The sequence below is a fragment of the Lactuca saligna genome, chromosome 7 (genome assembly GCF_052625555.1).
Source record: "Lactuca saligna cultivar CGN05327 chromosome 7, ASM5262555v1, whole genome shotgun sequence".
In the NCBI taxonomy this organism is placed as follows: domain Eukaryota; kingdom Viridiplantae; phylum Streptophyta; class Magnoliopsida; order Asterales; family Asteraceae; genus Lactuca; species Lactuca saligna.
This window is the reverse complement of record NC_136423.1, coordinates 20255500-20258427: the sequence shown is the minus strand read 5'-3', so window position 1 is coordinate 20258427 and position 2928 is coordinate 20255500. Positions and strand designations below refer to the sequence as shown.

Sequence of the window (2928 nt, the reverse complement as noted above, 5' to 3'; positions counted from 1 at the left end):
AATATCATATTTACCCTTCATAAAAATTTTAAATATCATATTTACCATTCATAAAATTTTAAAATATCATATATATATCCTTTTTAAACATCATAATATCATATATGCCCTTCTTAAATATCAAAATATCGTATATGCACTTTTTAAACATCAAAATATCAATGGTAATATCTAAAATATCCTTCATCTACAACATAATCAACAAAAAAAACTAAATAATCAAAATATACATTCCATAGAGAGGGTTGAAGATGAATATTTTTGTTTGTCAAGAGGAGGATATTCCAACAATTTAGAAGTTCACATTCCATTATCATAGAACTAAAGATAATATCGTTAAATTTTTTGATTATTATAGTAATGTTAAGTTATAAAAAATGATTATAAAATATTAAAAACATTATAAAAAAGGATTTTGGCAAATATGATATTTTGAAGGTTTATGAAGGGTAAATATGATATTAAGAAATTAAGCTGGGCAAATATGATATTTTGAGGTTTAAGAAGAGGATATATGAAATTCTCCCATAAATTTAATATATTGAAATATCAAAATCTGGTACATCTGATTGGATAGGTTTTTCTTAAATTTTATTGGGCCTGGGCCCAGTTAAGTAAAACTTTTAAATTTAGAAGCCCAAGTATAGAAATAGAATGAAGCCGAACTCTGCAAATCTACAGAGTGTGCACCTGTGCAACTTGCAAGTGATCGTTAGATTTGCAAAACCCTTCTCACAAAACCCTACACTCAAAACCCTACTCAAACAATCAACCATACTGATCTCCAATACGAAGGATTTCAAGATGTTGGCGATGGCGAGTCGATTGCGAAAACTGCAAATTGTTAAAAGCCTAATTGAAAACCGATCATACACTACTGCTACGATTACTCGAAGCGAAAGCGACAACAGTAGCCAGAAGAAGGTGTCATTGTACTCGAGAATAAGCCCACTCGGTAACCCTAATTTGGCAATGACCCCGGAGCTAGATGATTGGATTGAAAAGGGGAAGAAGGTGCGACCCTCTGAGCTTAAGCAAATTGTTCATGACCTTCGCAAACGCAAACGGTATCATCATGCCTTGGAGGTTAGCACTTACAATAACAATTATCATACTCCCTTTCTGTTGATCCATTTTCAGGGTTTGATTATATCGATCCAGATTTCAACACTTTATTTCATTTTTTCGATTAGTATTCTTATCCGATCTGTGCAGGTTTCCGAGTGGATGAACAAGAAAGGCCTTTCTGTGTTTACACCAGTAGACCACGCCGTGCAAATAGACCTAATCGGAAAGGTCCACGGCTTCCTTGAGGCTGAAAAATACTTCAATGCTTTAACCGACGGCGACAAAAACGACAAAACATACGGCGCCCTCCTCCACTGTTACGTCCGGCAACGTGAAACTGAAAAATCCCTCTCCCACTTCCAAAAAATGAAGGAAAACGGTTTCCTATCTTCAGTCACTTTCAACGACATCATGTGCCTCTACATACGTAACAACCAAACCGATAAAGTTCCCGATCTCTTACACGAGATGAAAACAAACGGAATCTCACCTGATAATTTATCCTATCGAATGTGTATAAACTCATATGGCGATAAAATCAACATCAAAGAGATGGAGAACGTATTGAAAGAAATGGAGAACGACCCAAAGATTACCATGGACTGGAACACGTATTCTGTGGTTGCAAACTGTTACATCAAAGGAAACAACATCGATAAAGCGAATGAAACCTTGAAAAAAGCCGAAAAGCTAGTGGAAAAAGACGGACTTGCTTACAACCATTTAATCTCATTGAATTCCCGTTTAGGAAACAAAGATGATGTTCTTCGTCTATGGAATCTTCAAAAGACTGCGTGTAAGAGGCTGATAAATCGTGATTATAGTGCAATAGTGAAATCTCTGGTGAGACTTGGTGAGTTTGAAGAAGCTGAAAAGGTGGTGACCGAGTGGTTTTCATGTGGAAATGTTTATGATTTTAGAGTCCCGAGTATTATAATCGATGGGTATCTCGAGAAAGGGTTGTGTGAAAAGGCCGAGGGTATGCTTGGTAAATTGTTGAAAGACGGGCGGGGTACAAGTCCGGGCAGTTGGGGCAGCGTGGTGGCGGGGTACTTGAAGAAAGGTGATGTTCGGGCGGCAGTAAGGTGTATGGAAGCGGCGGTTTCTTTGCCGGTGGTGGAGGAAGGTTGGAAATTGGAGTCGGAAGTGGCTGGAAAGTTGTTGGATGGTGTTGGGGAGAAAGGGAGTGGAGAAGATGTTGAGTTGTTTATGGGGAAGTTGAAGAAATTTGTGGGGTTTGATAGAGGGATGTATCATAGATTGCTGCAAGGTTGCATTAATGGTGGTAAAGAAGTAGGGAGAGTTTTGGATGAAATGAAAGCTGATGGGATTGAAGAAGATGAAGAAACAAAGAAGATTCTGGTCTTGCAGAAGAACAAAGTTTGAAGAGTTTTGTTCGAGTTAAATGCAACAAATAGCAACATTTTTTGTTTATTATAGCATTGTGCTCTTTAATTTTTTTTTCTTAGTGTGAAATGACAAGGTTACCCCTGACACTCCTTCCCACCGTACCCCAAGTGTAGTAGTAGCTGCAAGCCTGCAACTGCAATATAGTTTTGGTTCTTTAATTTAATGTTTTGAATTTTTTTTGGCCAATTTTGTTAATCAACATAACTAAAACAAGTCTTATTTACAATAATGACCATATATTTGGTTCTTATATCTGTCTTTAATCCTTATTTTCTCCGATTTAATAAAATGATCACGTGGTCATGTGGATCGCCCTATCTTTTTGCTCATGTGGATCATCGGATGACAAAAATGCTCCTGCTGCAAATGTAAATCAATAACTCTTTGTTTTAGAGTACATTAACAATTATAACTATTTCAAGAACATTATGGCTGAGTACTTCTTACCCT

General features: G+C 36.7%; 1 protein-coding gene across 1 annotated transcript; it reads left to right on the top strand.

The window, feature by feature from the left end:
- Nucleotides 1–671: 671 nt before the first annotated feature.
- LOC145005907 (pentatricopeptide repeat-containing protein At4g21705, mitochondrial-like) lies at nt 672–2664 on the top strand. Its single transcript, XM_078965020.1, has 2 exons — nt 672–1086; nt 1216–2664. The coding sequence occupies exons 1-2, from the start codon at nt 805–807 to the stop codon at nt 2452–2454; spliced, it is 1521 nt and encodes a 506-aa protein (XP_078821146.1). The 5' UTR covers nt 672–804; the 3' UTR covers nt 2455–2664.
- The last annotated feature ends 264 nt before the right edge of the window (nt 2665–2928 follow it).